The sequence below is a fragment of the Porites lutea genome, chromosome 4 (genome assembly GCF_958299795.1).
Source record: "Porites lutea chromosome 4, jaPorLute2.1, whole genome shotgun sequence".
NCBI lineage: Eukaryota > Metazoa > Cnidaria > Anthozoa > Scleractinia > Poritidae > Porites > Porites lutea.
Window position 1 is genome coordinate 3,555,752 of NC_133204.1, and position 15,175 is coordinate 3,570,926.

General features: G+C 37.8%; 1 protein-coding gene across 1 annotated transcript in view; it reads left to right on the forward strand.

The window, feature by feature from the left end:
* Positions 1 to 4,546: 4,546 nt before the first annotated feature.
* The window catches only part of LOC140935357 (transmembrane protease serine 9-like), a 33,978-nt gene continuing 23,349 nt past the window's right edge, over positions 4,547 to 15,175 (forward strand). Inside the window, exons 1-10 of the mRNA XM_073384909.1 lie at positions 4,547 to 4,637; positions 5,349 to 5,437; positions 6,566 to 6,660; positions 7,694 to 7,935; positions 8,668 to 8,775; positions 9,500 to 9,748; positions 10,517 to 10,573; positions 11,197 to 11,334; positions 11,712 to 11,959; positions 12,925 to 13,042. Coding sequence (XP_073241010.1) covers positions 4,592 to 4,637; positions 5,349 to 5,437; positions 6,566 to 6,660; positions 7,694 to 7,935; positions 8,668 to 8,775; positions 9,500 to 9,748; positions 10,517 to 10,573; positions 11,197 to 11,334; positions 11,712 to 11,959; positions 12,925 to 13,042 — 1,390 coding nt within the window. The 5' untranslated portion in view covers positions 4,547 to 4,591. The remainder of the gene's footprint in view (positions 4,638 to 5,348; positions 5,438 to 6,565; positions 6,661 to 7,693; positions 7,936 to 8,667; positions 8,776 to 9,499; positions 9,749 to 10,516; positions 10,574 to 11,196; positions 11,335 to 11,711; positions 11,960 to 12,924; positions 13,043 to 15,175) is intronic.

The window sequence follows — 15,175 nt, forward strand, 5'->3', positions numbered from 1 at the left end:
TTTGATAGTTACGTCCAGATGTGCTGCTGGAAACGTTACCAAATCATCTTATCAACATTTGCTCGAAGTTTAAGTGCAAAATTAGTGTTCAGAGAGAGGTAATTCATAATTTTAAAAATCACATTTGGTCACATGAAAAACCAAATCACTATTATTTGTTTAAGATATGACCCACTAATCATTTATCGAAGGCCAAATCATATAACTTTCATTTTCATAAAAACAATGTCACATGACCTCTTTAATAGTGCAAATGGCCCACAAAGCTAGTAGATTAAAAGCGCTTTTTAAAAAGCTTTGAATGCAGAAAACCTCACATCGCCGGTGAAGAAAAATCAGCCTGTGCTACTACTTTCAATGCAAATTGAAACGTACTTCCAGCACCTAGAACCATTTACCGGTCGAAACACATAAATGATGTGGAAAACCAAACGACTCAATTCCCCAGACTTCGAACTTGCATGTTACTCGGTGTATTTTGTATCTATTCCCACAACAGCGACAATTCTATACTTTACGACCCTTCCCTAGGGTAAATTCTTACCGGCTCCCAGATATTGGGAGCCACGTAACTAGCCTCAACTGTACTAGAGAGAAAGAGAAAGGATTCTGGTAACGAGATTGAACAGGCACTTTTAATGGGGCCGGTATTTCGAACAGTACAACGAAGGCCAGCCAGTGAGAGAGCCGTGATATAGGTTTCAGTATACTGGCCACACTGAGGGAAGACTAGATATTGGCCTGCATCTTTGCTGGAGTACGTGTATTGATCGCGGCTAATGCACATCATTTAGCGATAAGCTTCTGAAGCAATTTATAACACTGATAAAGTCGAGAGAGCAAGCGCCAGGTTGTCTTAAATCGACAATATAAGACGACAAGGATGAAATTAATTCAAGATTCTTGTCTGGAACCCATCTATAAAGAAAAGTCCGGCTGTCTGCTCTTTGTTTTGTTTCTGCAGAAGACAAAACGGCGACTGAAATATTTTTTGATCACAGAGAACTCACAATGCTGCTCGTAACTGGGTTTGCCTAACGGTCGCGGGTTGCTGATCGCGAGTTTTATGTCGCAGGTGGGAAAAATGATTTTGCGTAAACTGAACAGAGTGGGGAACGTCAGTTGACTGGTAGCGTTGACAACTTTTCATAGCTGGGTGGAATTAAAAGGGTTGATATCAGTTGGGACGCTGGTCCTGTTTTCGATTCCGTGTTAATTTGCTTTGAAGAAATTCTATCAGTTTGTGTGGCTCAGCAAGGATTAAGAACTTCTGAAAAGGGGCTATGACAGATATTATCAAACTTAAAAATAGAGGAACTGACACCAAATATAACGAAACATAAAAATAGCCGCCGTCAAAACTCTAAAAGAAGGTATAAATAAAACAAACAAAAAAAAACATAGTAAACACAAAAGGAAGCAGGAATGACAAACTTGAAGATGATTGAAACGGATTGCATTTGTGATTTTTTGTAGTTTGCAACGTTTGATATATTGCTTGGGAGACATTGTTTTACAGGAAGGTATAATTTTGCGAGTAATTTCTAACTGGCGTAATGCCTAATAAACATGAATAAACAAAATGAACGTTAACTACCAGCCGTGACGTCACAGCCACTTTATATTAACTGTTTTTCGTCTTTTAGTTGTCTTTCAGTTCCCTGAGCGCTGAACGCGGGACTCCCGGATCGAACTCCAGCTTATGTGACGATCTTGCAGTTGAGATATTTTAACCACGTTAGGGCAGTTTAAAGGTTGTAAAAAAGTTTGAAAATTATTACCGTAAGGTAATAGGCCCTTTGCAGCTAGCCATTCCGTGGTACAAATTAAACCGCCGTGCCTATTGCTTTCAGGATCAGCAGTCATTTTCTAAGGTTTATTATAGAAGTAAGTGGGGTAAAGATGTAAGAGCAGTTGTTAATGGATCAATGGAAATGAGACCACAATAAAAATAAATTGTAACGTATTGATGCTGGCGATCGTTTGTAAGGGAGGATCGGGAGATAAGCCTGTTTCACATACCCCACGTGAAAACTTTAAAGCCGTCTCTTGAGCTTATAGACTGAACTGCAGCCTGAAGGAGCCACTCAGCTCACATCTCTTCTCTTCTCTCTTTCTCTTAGGTTACCGTTAACTGCCGCTTATAACCCTTCCAATTTATGAGCCCTCCTAGATATTATAGGCGCATGAACCTGTAAACAGATAAAATACAATCCGATTATAAGCCCCATGGGACCCAAGCCCCTCCGTCTACATAAGCCCTCACGGCTAAAACCCCTGACGAAGATGTGTAAGCCCACTGCATATGTAAGCCTCCGAGACATTGTTAATGTAAGAGATCTTCTCTCTCTGTCATGTTCATGAAACGCGAAATAAGTTGCTAATGCTAACAGTAAGAAAAAAAACCTTTCATAGAATTTATATGCGTAAGTGTATAAAAGAGAACATAAGCTTAGAAAAAGAGAACACCAAAACCATCAACAACAAAACAAGAAGAACCAGAAGCAGCCTTTTATCTTAAGTCTATTATACATTGCAAAATAAGGAGATTAAAAATTATCAAAAAGAATTTATCAGCAGCTGACTTTGAGACTCATTTAATATTACAAAGAGATCTACTACAACAGTTAAAAAGAGAAGAAATCGTCATTTCATAACTGAGTAGTATCACTCTCAGTGCCAAACAGCACAAAAGAACCTTAATTCTTCTATGCTTCAGCGTACTTCAAATACTATATAAAAAAAGAAAAGAAAAAGAAAAAAAAAGGCCAAGGGCTACATACCTCGAGCGAAAAGATCAGAGAAAGGGTACAGTCATGTAAATGCATGCAATTCAGAAATAGAATCAATGAGCTAGATTCAGAGCCCTGACTTTGTTTGTAATAAAGGCGGCTTGTACTAAGATTTAAGAAAACCCTACGTAAAATATATGTTTCGAGTCGCCAAATTGTAACTTCTGATAGGATTAAGGCAAATGGTTTTTAGCAGGCTGATCAAGAGCTAGTTTTGCACAAGTGAACACTTGATGCGTGAAGCGTGAGCGCCGCAGCTAATCCATACGCTTGTACTTTATAGGCAAACTTTCATTTTATTAGCCCAAAATTCACTGGAATGGCACTCTTCCTCTGATCTTAGTAGTTGTCGTCCTCGAATCTAAAGGTTTCTAGGTTTTGTCAGGGAGCCATTGAGTGCAAGTTTCCAGACCCTCCCTCGGGGCCCACTAGTCAGTGCTCATCCTGCTAGCTCGAAGCTATCGTTAAGGCTTAATGAATCAACGATTTGTTATTCTTCTGATTCTTTCCAAACAGTTTACACACAGAATCCGTCTATATGTCCTGAAGACAGAGCACTGGATTTTCTAGATTTGTCAAACGGCTTTTACACTCACTTCGGTAATAAGTTGAGCAAAACATGAATTAGTAAGTTGGTACGAAAATTAAAATAAGTCATTAAAAACAATCTTGAAGCTGAGTTTAAGATCTCATAAGTAATTCTTAAAACCGCGTCAGTATGCTAAAAGTGTTCCCCTTATTTTGCTATTTATGCTGCATATAGTTTGATTAAATGAACTTTCAGATATAATTTTTATAAATGATAAAAAAAAAACTGATGCGCTTCTTTAATAAAATTAAATGTAAATGCTCAATGCGAACTTAGTATAATTTTTAAACTAAAATACGAAACAAATTCTACATGTATCTTAAGGTGCTGATTTCTTCAATTAGCTTGCAAAAACATTTACTGAGTGGGTTTAACTTGGAAGCAATTTTGACGACTAAAATATAGACCGGCTTTACACTTCTGCTCACTATGTCAACTAAGGTCTTCTCTAAGTCGTAGACATAATCTGAAGAGAGCAAATTCACAATAATTTCAGTTAAATCTGACTTTAATAAATTGTTCTTAATTGACGTAGACGAGTTCGGTTTGTTTTGCATTTAGGAGTGACTTAACAGCTAAGACAACACCCAAACACAAATTTGAATTAAGCTTATGATTCGACATTAATTGCTGTTATATTAAAAGAACCAAATTCGTTTTAATTTGTTTCTAGGAACAGCTGTTTAGCCAGAACGTTGTTCGTAGTAAAATATCACTCTTTTGCTCCATTAGGACATTAGCTACGTTTAACTTTCACTTAAAGCCCCGGTTTTCACATATAATATACACTAAGTTCTCAACAATGGTTTCCATACATTTCTTTAGAAAGTTAAGTTAAGAGATGTAATATATAAAGAATCAAAAGCATTTCACTTTGGCAATCATTTCATTGACTTTCGTTATAACTTTGTTCGTCCTTGTGAATTGATATTGTTGGGAAAATTGATGCATGTTGATCTACGGACTTAAACGTCGCATTGTTCTGAGTATCCAGCTTCAATGCATCAATCAGTAAATAAAACTTAATTCTCTCACCCTTAATGCATCAATTAATTAACAAATATAACGTCAGGAACATCTATTCCTGATTCTGTATTTTAAATAGTCGTATTTGATTTGTTAATGGACCGGTTAAATTTTTTGGATTTTAGAGCATATAAGAAAGTGTTTTTCTCAGACAATTTCGCATTCATTTTCGATACTGATCGAGATGATACTGCTGGTATTGCTACTTTCTGGGGCCAGTATCGTGAGAGGTAAGAGCACTTTTGTTTAATTTTCAAAATGCAATAACTAAAAATATATATCAAGAAATTGTCTGTTTTACTATTTCAATTTTTTCACGTTAGCTTGTTTCTGTCGTTTTTCTTTTCTTTTTTCATTATATTGTCAAAGTTGAAAAGCTCATTATTCCATAGCGAAGATTAGCATGTTTTCAACCCGGCTTCTGATGATAATAAAATGTCGTTTAGTGTTGAATTGAATACACGTCCTATTTCGCAAAGGATCATTATTATTGACGAATAATTGGTAAATTACAAATCATAGCTTCATGTCAAAGATATTTCCTCTCAAAGTATTATTAGTATCAAACATTACAGAGGTCAAAAATAAACTTTGATCAAAACTGTTAGGATAACAAGTTTTCAAAACCCGCAGCCTGCAATCCGTTTTAACCCTCAACTTCGCGGGATGGTCATATCGCGAGTTTGGTACGTGTGCTTCAGTGCAGTTAATTGGTATTGTTTTCTATAGAGTGCCCATCCATACCTCCTTTTGTATTTGTATTTGTCATTGGCTATATACCCTCCTTTATTGTTTTGAACGGTTATTTTTATGTTTATCACAGTTTGGTTGCAGTTTCCACTGTTTGAATTTTGATGACTTTCGTGACACAGCTCTTTTAACCAAACGTTCTTGCGGCTTAATTACTAGTAAGTAATTTCTTGAATATTATTTTACTTCAGCTCAGGCATTGCCTTGTGGCAGTACTCCCATTGTTCAATCACGTGTCATTGGAGGCCAGAATGCTCAGCCAGGAGCTTGGCCGTGGCAGGTATGGTTAAAAGTGAATTTATATCTTTCCCCTCGTTGCAAATCTTAACTGAAATAAGAATCATTAAGCTTATCTTTACGATTCTGAAAATGCGCGCTTTTTTTCACGTACCGTTATGAAATTTCATTCTGGTGAAGGTTAAGTACTCACGAATGTACTGGTTTTTATGAAATTATCACCACGATGCTTGTGAGAAATGGCATAGTTAAAAGAGTGGAATGCTGTTGAAGGCCGCCAGACTCCTTTGTTAAATGTTTTTGTGGACCTGACAGTTCACAACGTTCAATAGCTTTCCTATGATCTTATTGACCAATACATAGAGAACCCACGCTCTTATTTGTAAACTGCAAATGGAAATTAAATAAGAGATAAAATCTTACCTGTTTTGTTCTGTTTTGTTCTAAGAATTTTTTTTTGTTACCAAATTCCTTGTGTGAATTTTTTTTAGGCCATAGCATGAAGATTTTTTTTAGGATTAATTGGCGTGCATGATTTTTTTTCATTTAATTTTCCCTTACGCGAATATTTTTTTTGTACTTCGCCCGCCCGCCCCCCACCCCCCCCCCCCCCCCCTTCACCCCATAAGTTTTCTAATGGTCCGTCCCTAACTATCCTCAGTACCGGAAATGAAGCAATGATATTTTCATACTGATAGATATTCCAATATTCTATAATTCCTAGCGTTATTTATATTACCATTTTATTTTTTTCTTATGTGCATTTGTCTATAAAACATCTCAGAGGGCGGTCAGCGACCCACCTTCCCATCCCCAGGCATTACGCGGTGCACTGTGTTCAATGTTTGTGAATGTACCACTGTCCACTGCACCTGTGGACTGCAGCGCCCATTTTCACTCCTCCATATCTCATGGTATATTCATGTGTAGTTTAACTAGTAAGAATATGTTAATAGGGAAATGGCTACTTGGAAGATCCCAATGCGTACACCACTTGCCCTCTGTGGTGAAAGTCACTTCTGACGTCTATAGACTCCTTCTGTTCAACATTGTTTTAAAACTACCTCGACAGGTTATTACGGAAACAAAATGATATATAAAAGCTGAGAAGCCCAACAGCCATTTAATAAGCTGTAGACATGTAGTAATTTTTGAATGTATTCTTTTGCAGATCGCTTTAAAACGTTATGGCAGGTTCATTTGCGGAGGGTCGCTGATTTCTAGTCAGTGGGTGGTAACCGCTGCTCATTGTGTTGCAGGAAGTTCGTAAGTGTCTGCATTCTGAATAGCCTGTGTACAGACGTCCCCCGTCCCCCAGGAAAAATCGGGAGAGAAGACGATTTTTCCTGAGGGAGGGAGACGTCTGTACACAGGCTACATTCTGAATCCATTAATCCATTTACCCCATGTAGGGGAATCCAGATTCCGGATTCAGCGAAATTTTTTCCCTAGGAATTTAAAATCCTGAGCTTTGCAATCGAGAATACGGCTCAACGAAGCTGGAATCCCATGATTGGAAGCCAGAATCCAAGTTCCACTGACAAAGACCTGAATTCAGTATCTGGAATCCGGACTCTAAGGCGTGGAATCCAGAATCCAAGACTGTCTTGCATTCCCTTAAATCGGGAGACATTCTTTTATGCATCGATGACGAAATCTGAAACCTAAATCCATTCCAGTATATTTTGGTCATAATTTATGTTACAGTCTTCAGCTAAGTCTAACGCTCTGGACATTCTTTAAGGCAAACGGCCACCTTAGCAGCTTTTTAGCTAGGCTTACCTACAGCTGTACCTAAAGCAGTAAATTTTAATTCATACTTCTATCCTGAATCATAGAGCATTTTATATTGTATTCATACTTTTATCCTGTATTACAGCGCATTTTATATTGTAACATGTATTTTTTAGGCTATAATTGTTTTTATCAATAACTCAATATTTTTTAGCTTATAGTTTATGTCTTAGTGAAGAGGACCCCTCTACAAACCACTTAGTCAGTGAAGATGGCTTCCTCCAGTTAAGGATTAAATTATTATTATTTATTTGGGAGGTCATAGGTTCGAATCCTGTCGGGGACTCAGATTTTTTCTTTGTCCCACGCTCGTGACATGCTGATTATTTCATTTTCTCGTAAATTATTATTATTACTATTATTATTATTATTATTATTATTATTATTATTATTATTAAGTTAGTGACGGCATATAAAGCTCGATTAGTTGTATGGTTTATCTCTTTTTATTGCTCTAAAACTAGACTGAGACAATTTCCGTATTATACTCATTTTTTTGTTGTAGGAATCCCTTAAGTTACAAAATCGTGGTCGGCGATCATAACAGGAACATTAACGAGGGAACGGAAGAAGAAGTTGGCGCCAAAAAAATAATCTCGCATCCAAATTATAACAGTCCACGTCTAAGCAGCGACATCGCGTTGATTCAGCTCTCCTCGCCCGTGAAGCTCTCTCAGCGAGTTAATCCTATCTGTCTGCCCAATCATGACTCGGATGTCCCCACAGGATCAAAATGCTACATCACAGGTATTTGAAACGAAGACCTTTTTCTACAAGAAGTCTTCAGGGTTTTAACTGTTAAGTTTAAAAAAATAAAGTAAACTTAATTATATATTTTAACATTTTTTTCTGCCCTTCAAAAAGCAAAGCCATCTTACACGACATCGAGAGATGCATGGCGAAAATCATGTTTGACAACTTTTTCGGAGGTCTTAAATTTTCTATAATGAATACAAATATGCGAACTTCATTGTCTCAGTTCCCTTCAACTTTCTGGATGGGTAAAAATAAAACTTTAACAACAAAAAAAGTGATAGGAAGGAAGGAAGAAAGGCCGTGATTATGTTTGGCTGTTCAGCGCGTGCGTAATGACGCGCATAGACCTTTTTCATATTAAATCATGGCGGATAATTAATATATTATTTTATATGTGTGACAATTAGCCTTTCTGACCTCGTTTGAAAGTAAGGATTCTATTGTATTTTTCATATGCTAACGAGGCCAGAAAGGCTAATTATCACACATATAAAAGAATATATAAATAGGGCGCCATTCAGCAGTCAAACAGCCTTTAAAGATTTACGAACTTTTTTGTTTGAAAAAAACTTTTTTTCTGACTTGACCTGTTGTATAAGAGTGATAATTAGCAGACTAAATAGGCATAAATTTAATATTAATTAAGAAAACTACATACGTTTACTTACTAACCTAGCTAAAAGCAAATTTAAAAACTGTGAGAACATTCTTCGTATTTTCCAGGTTGGGGAAAGATCAAACATCCGGGAAGTTCATATCATATTCTACAACAAGCCATGATGCCTCCTATTGACAACGCAAAATGCAGACAAAAGATACAGAGTTCTGGAGGTATGTTCCAAAGCGTTGCATATTGTCCTACTCGTTTGAAAAAACTGCAGAGGATAATCAGATAGGCCCTTCAGGTCCTGAACTTAAACACGTCCCCTTGAAATTAAAGACGTCATTTAACTCCAAGGCCCGACTCGGGAACAGGAATGATTCCTTAAAGGCTTTGCGCTAATCAAGGATTAAAATTTGTTCCACTCTTTGTATTTACCTTCCTATCTGTTGCTTAGAGTAACATTTTGTGCTATCATTACTGGAGCTGCCGCTCGAGTTACATGTTCTTATAGAGAAGAAACTCTCGTTTAAATGTGGCTCCAATCTTGGCTTAAACTTAACCGTCTTTAGAGGGACTGAGGCCAGGAAACTTTCTTACAATTGTCAAGTTGGATGAGCTAAAATAATCGCAAAGAAGTTTGAAAACGTGCCGTTGTAGTTTACCACCAGCTCGTCAACTTCCTGATTATATCACAAAGTACCACTTGCATTTGCATGTATCCTAGTGGAGGAACAATGTTTCTTGTCCACCGCAGAAAACAAAGGAATGACGCACACAAAACCCTAAATCTGTAGTCCGAAATTAAACAATCCGCGCCTATAACGCTTACTCGACCGAAATAGGGCAAATGGTGTTCATTTCTATTGCGTCTTTTTCTCAAGTTTCACCTACACTAGATATATCTTTAAGTAAATATAAAATACCTACCTCGTTATTTTTATATCTCGATAGTTGCTATAAGCCTGACTCCACAAATGTTGTGCGCCGGAGTGGAAAATACCATTTTAAGTGGTTGCCATGGTGACAGTGGAGGCCCGTATGTGTGTCTTAATGCCGATGGGAAAACCTACCTTCTTCACGGAGTAGTCAGTTGGGGATCTGCACGATGTGATGCCAAACAGTTGTTCAGTGTTTTTGCACGAGTGACTCAATTCCGAGCTTGGATAAAAACTCACACCGGTCTTGGAGGCGGGGGCTCAGGTTTGCAGCTCTTTAAGTCGCGATTATTTTAACCACAATGCATAGATCGAGACAATAAGAGAACTGCCTATTTTCAACGATACTCACGATAGATAAGCGAGTCCTGCACAGTCAGGGCTCGTGGTAACGTAGATTTGCGGGTTGTAACTTTGTAACTTTGAAATTAGGTGGAATTTGTGTTTTTTTCTAATAGACCCTTTTTGTTTTTTTTCAACTTTTGACATGGAAAAGTTAAGGAGAATCTAGAAAGAGCGCCTTAAAATTAGTAAATTGGCAAGTTTGAAAGTAATTTGTTGATAACTAACGGAGATATTGCATCTCAAAGTCGCGAAATTTCACAGAGGTTTGTGTGGTTGGGGTACAAACTTGCCCCCCCCCCCTCCCACCATACAGACGTCTGTAAATTTTTCGCGACTTTCCGGAGTTCGCTTGCTTAAGCCCTATCACTTTCAAATTTGTCAGTTTTCCTAATTTTTGAGGCACTCTATCCAGTGGTGTTGACGGATTTTCCCAACTGGTCCATGTCAAAAGTTAAAAAATCGTGGAAAGGTCTATTGTCTTTCGACACCAAAAAATAGGTGTACAAGATGTACGCCCTTCTCGGGCGTCTTCTCGTTTCTAGAATCCTGGGAACGTGGTTGGGTGGGCGAAATGGATCTTCCCTATCTTGCAAAATAATTTTCTTCTCGTGTCCGCTAATTAAGTTAATTGCTTATGTCCAAGGAAAAATCAAAGTAGTAATTTATGTTAATCTGATGATTTTAATAGGATCACCTCCACCTCCACAAACACCTCCCGTTCCTACAACTCCAGCCGGGAAACTTGGTAAGAATTAATTATTTAATAAGCAAGCGCATAAATCAGTAATATAAGGCTTGGAGTATTCACTTTCGAATATCTTCGCTCCAGCTCCGCGACAAAAATTGCGCCGAAATCACCGTTCTTATATGTGATTAGAAGCCGTCTCTAGTATGGCTTTTGTGCAAGCGCCCCTAGCCCTAGTCGTAGTAGTGCTTAGCTGCTGATATTTGCTCAGCGAATAACTAAATAAACAGGTGCGTAGTTTACTGTTCGTCGATACGAATGTGAGTACCTGAAAATTGTCAAAGACTGATAAAAACAACTGCAAAAATAGAAAGTTGCAGAAAAGAAACATTAAAGAAGAGCAAAATATTTAATGAGTAATTGAGGACGAAAAAATGCAAACACCTAAGTGATGTAATTCTTCCCTATAGCTAGTGTTTTCCCCAATTTGGAAAAGTCGCAACTACTCCGTGTACAGAACATTGCCCTAAAATCAAAAGAGAGGTTAATTATTACAACAGATGCAAGTTAATAAAAAAAAGACTTCGAACTAGACAATCTGACTTCAGAATAAGTCATTATTAGAAGTTAAGATAATGTAAAACATGAGCTGCAGCTACTAACGTTACGTTTTCTTGCCCCAGTTTTCAGTTGTGACTTTAACAAACTTAAAGATCTGTGCGGATTTGTTCAGTCAAAAAATGACAAATTTGATTGGACCCAGCGTTCAGGATCAACTCTGTCTTCCGGAACCGGACCAAGTGCAGATGTCTCTAAGAGTGGTAATTGAATAATTTAAGTTATTAGCTCTTTAAAAGATCCCCGAAATACGACAATGGCAATAATAATTGTCAATCATGGAAAAAGCTACAATAGTTTAACAAGTTATTTTTGCCTGATATCTCTTAAGTGCAAACTGTCGTCCACTGTAAACTGCCAGAATGTAGCACATGGACGCATAAACGATCGAAATGCTGTATGAACCAGTTAGTTAGCAGATTTCCCGTTTGGAGTCTCCCTGGCAGCCCTTTTTAGTGTCGTCACGCAGGACTGCGAGGGAGACAAATTTTCCGTTGGATTTCAACTGATGCCAAATTTTCCAAACAGAAATTTATATTTGAAAAAATAAAATTATATATTGTACTTTGAATTTCGTCAGGGAAATACGTATACATCGAGACGTCTTTCCCTAGAGTTCAAGGAGATAGCGCTATTCTGGTGAAGAGTGGTCTGTCATTCAGCCCCAAGAAATGTCTATCTTTCTATTATCACATGTATGGCAGCTCAATGGGAACACTTAATGTCCGCGTTGGTAACAGTACGATATTTACAAAGTCTGGTAATCAAGGAAATAAGTGGATTAAAGCCTCGGTTGAAATCAATAATCCTGACCCTGGAGCGTCAACGGTAAGTGTAAACGGTCCGTCTTCTTGATGAATGATGCGGACGGGTGCAATCACCAAATAATAGAAGATCACCAATTACAAAAAGATTGACAATACAAACCCCACTAACTCGAACTTTGAAGGAAAACGAAAAACAGTTCGGGTTATCAGAGTAATTTTTAGTGATGGTTTGATCAACGCGCAGTGGTTCGAGTTAGCGGGGCCTTTTCGAGGTATCTGAGTTCGAGTTATCGACTAACTGTACACTGAACATTATAGCCACACCACAACTAGTATTCCAGTATACCCTGTACAACTCTTATGTACCCTGGTATAATTAAACCCATGTATACCTGTGTATTCGTTACTGATACCCTCTACATCATTATGTATCCTGTTTACCCATGTAACCGGTCAACCCCAGTCAAAACCCGTGTGTACCCTGTTAAGCCATGTATTTCTTAGTATTCCACTATACCCTCTCTACTCTTATGTACACATACCCCAGCTACTTGGTGTATACCCTTGTATTCCTAAATACCCTTTATACCCTTGGGTACCCTGTTCACCTATGTATACCCACGCAAGCCAACCAACAATGGTTTCCGAAACACCAAGAAACACATCACTCGGGCCTGGTGAATGGTATAAAATTCCCACACAGCCTAAGCTATACGTTTATCACGCATTCACTCGTCAACTCGAGTAACCCTTACTATTCGTATTCGCTGTTCGTTTCTTTTTTTTTTTGTTAATAAATATTATCCGGAGTGCCAAGAAGTTGTACCAGTACGTAATTATCAATTAGACACTCAGGCTTTGGAGAAGTTTTAGTGGAGGACAGTAAAATTAATTTAATAAATTTAAGTTAATAAAATCATGAATAAACAAATAAACGAAATGAGAGTATTTTGACAGTGTAAGATTTTTTCAATTTTCGGGAAAAAAATAGTCATTTTCGTCAATGATCTTCATGACCCATTTTAGCTGATATTCGAAGGAAGACGTGGAAGCAGTTTTACGGGCGATGCGGCAATAGATAACGTCGAACTGAGAGAATGTGGAGGCGGAGGAGGCGGAAGTGGAGGATGTGGTAAGTTAAATCGTATCCTCTTTAATAAGCCTCCCAGCTCCCAGTCCCCCCATCATTGTCCGCTTTCGCAATACCCCCTCTCCTGGCATATTAAGCTTAAACTCGTGTCAAACAGTCAACATCATTATTAAATTCCCAGTTTGTAATAATGTGTTACTGAACTTATACTTGACTCGCAAGGAAAAACTCTCACAAACAAGAACTGACTAATGTTTCGTTTGTCTGTTTTTTTAGGTCAAACAACAACCGCGCCACCAATCAAACGTATGTTTTAACTTGGAAGTATAAGAGTATATATCATGATAACTAGGGTTATGACGGAAGGCCTGTTATTGTCACTTTGATATGATTTATACTTTAATTTATCTTTACGTTTTGCTGAGGTTATTAGAGAGATGAGGCACCGCGTATTTTCTTTTCCCGCGAACATTAGAGAGGGTCACATGATCTAACTTTTCCTGCGTTTGCCGCTTGTCGGCCGCCGTTTCAACGCGAGGAGGACATATTTCCCGTTTGAAGGAAACGCGAAAACGCGAGTATTTGCAGCCCATTTGTACCGACCATTTCAATCTTCTTTTAGACCCCTTATTTTTATAGATGTGCCTCTCCTTTATCATCCTTCCTCCAGGTCTACATGTACTATTTGTAAAGCTAAAAGAGTTTTAAGCAAAGTACCAAACATTTTGAAAAAAATCCACTTTTCAGGATAAAACAACCAAATCTGTCTATTTCATGTCAAACCAAGTGAGAAAGTTGATAAAAGGCCATTTTTAGGTTTTTTGATTAAATTCGAGCGAAAAAGATGACAACTTCTCTGTATATATTTTTTGTCTAGTCACAGGGAATGGCGACCAAGAATACTTACCGTGTATCATACGTATCAAAGACGAGGAGTTAAAAATATGTACAAAAATTGTCTGTAATATTTAAAAATTAATTGGATATGTTAACTATATGTTTCCAGGTCTTAATTTTTATTTTAAACAAAGTAAACGTATTTACTTAGTTTTAAGGCCTCTCGGACGTTAAAAAAATAAAATAAAATGAACAAGTGATTGTGTTTAATACTCTAATTAACACGTTACTTTACTAGCATTCAGCTGTAACTTCGACCAATCAACGTGCGGCTTCGTACAGGCCAAGAATGATACGTTTGACTGGACACGAAGAACAGGAAGCACTCCGTCTTCACCGACCGGACCATCTTCTGACCACACGTCAGGCAAAGGTTGGTATAATAGAAACATAGCTTCGAGTAAATTAATGAGTGATTGGTGCATCAAGAGCCTCTTCGTTAAATGTTAGCTTTCCTGGGTAAAATAGAAGGAGATGGTGGCCGAGTGCGCGCGAGGTAGTCTTCCCTAACAACTCCGCTGATGTCTTTCCTCAAAAGAACGCTTTTTGATTCACGACTTTAAAAGCGAGAAGGAGACTGGAGCCGAAACGTATCCCGCAATTGCTTGTGGGGTCATTACTGGGGACGCGCCCTCAGCTACAGGACAATTTTTTCCCTGTCCCTAATAACAATCCCAGAAGTCTTTCCGAAAGTTAACTTGGCCCAAAAGTTAACTCGTTTCCAAATAACCTACCATGAACAAACAAATGTTCAAAAATGTTATACCTTAGTATGAAGTGTCTTCTTCCTCAGTTTGGAGAAGTTTCTAAGGTTAAAAATAATTATGATGCGAAATACTTCTATTTTCTACTTGTAAAGGAACATGTTAACAGACCACGTTCGATATATTAAAATTCTTAGGCTTTCAGTGGTCATTTTTCTAGGAATTGCGAGACAGTGGAGTCGTGAAAAATTTGTAATTTTGTCCATCAATCCTCGGAGTCATGATAGAATTTTAATACGGTATATGAAAGTTGAGCTATTTCATTTCCTCTGCAACTGAATGTGCTCAAAGTGTTTCTGCTCAGCATTAAATTGTTGAACTGTGATTTACGAATTTGCTCCAATGAGCAGCATTGCTCGCCAATATTGAACCTGTAAAAAGAGTTAATCCGCGGTATCTTTTCTCAGGGTACTACATGTACATAGAAACATCCTATCCCCGAGTGAAAGGCGATAACGCAATATTGGAAAGACCCCTGTTGACATTTGGAGGGAACATGTGTTTTAAATTCTTTTACCATATGTAT